The sequence below is a fragment of the Orycteropus afer genome, unplaced genomic scaffold, assembly GCF_000298275.1.
Source record: "Orycteropus afer afer isolate SDZICR_OR568_19922 unplaced genomic scaffold, OryAfe1.0 scaffold00061, whole genome shotgun sequence".
Lineage (NCBI taxonomy): Eukaryota > Metazoa > Chordata > Mammalia > Tubulidentata > Orycteropodidae > Orycteropus > Orycteropus afer.
In genome coordinates this window covers 8114257-8114884 of record NW_006921648.1, presented here as the reverse complement: position 1 = coordinate 8114884, position 628 = coordinate 8114257, and the positions used below count along the sequence as shown (strand labels likewise).

The 628-nt window shown below is 51.3% G+C and overlaps 1 protein-coding gene across 1 annotated transcript in view; it reads right to left on the bottom strand.

The window, feature by feature from the left end:
• Positions 1-628, bottom strand: part of PMM2 (phosphomannomutase 2) — a 24318-nt gene that overhangs the window by 11479 nt on the left and 12211 nt on the right. The window contains exons 5-6 of the mRNA XM_007939614.2: positions 248-347; positions 8-83 (exon numbers count right to left, since the gene is read on the bottom strand). Of these exons, the coding sequence (XP_007937805.1) occupies positions 8-83; positions 248-347 (176 nt within the window). The remainder of the gene's footprint in view (positions 1-7; positions 84-247; positions 348-628) is intronic.

Below are 628 nucleotides of genomic sequence, written 5' to 3'. Positions count from 1 at the left end.
ACGGTACCTATGGAGAACGTGAGGCCTTTGCCTGCGAACTCTTTCCTCAGGTCTGCAACAAACTTCTGTCTTATATTTTCTTTCTGAGAAAAACAAAAAGACAGATTGTCTACTGAACTGCAGTTTAGAAAGGCCCCCTTGAAAAGAACAAACCCCCTATTCCCCTGTGTAGCTGATGGCCACAAAGCTGCACATCTTGGCTCATTTTCAGAAACCCAGCAATCTGACGAGGACACTTGGAACTCACTTTATCAAGCTCGTAGAACTCAATGCGTTCTTCCTGGGTGCAGCTTCTTCCAATGGGCGACACATTCAGCATCCCGTTCCGGAATTCAATGAAAGTGCCCCTGGGGAGGAAAAGGGGACAGAGGTTCCCTGAGATCCAGTATCCATTCAGGCAACACGACAGATGGAGAAGCAGTCAAACGCAGGCAGGGGCGGTCAGCAGTGCTCAGGGCCGTGCTGGGCGACAGGGCAGCCACAAGCCACGAGTGGCCACTGAGCTTTACAACGGGGCCAGTCCAAGCTGAGGCTGGATTTGAGAGACTCAGTGGGAGAGAAAGGTGCAGTGGTGGCACAGTGGTTAAGCACTCAGCTGCTAAGTGAAAGGCTGGAGGTTCAAATCCAT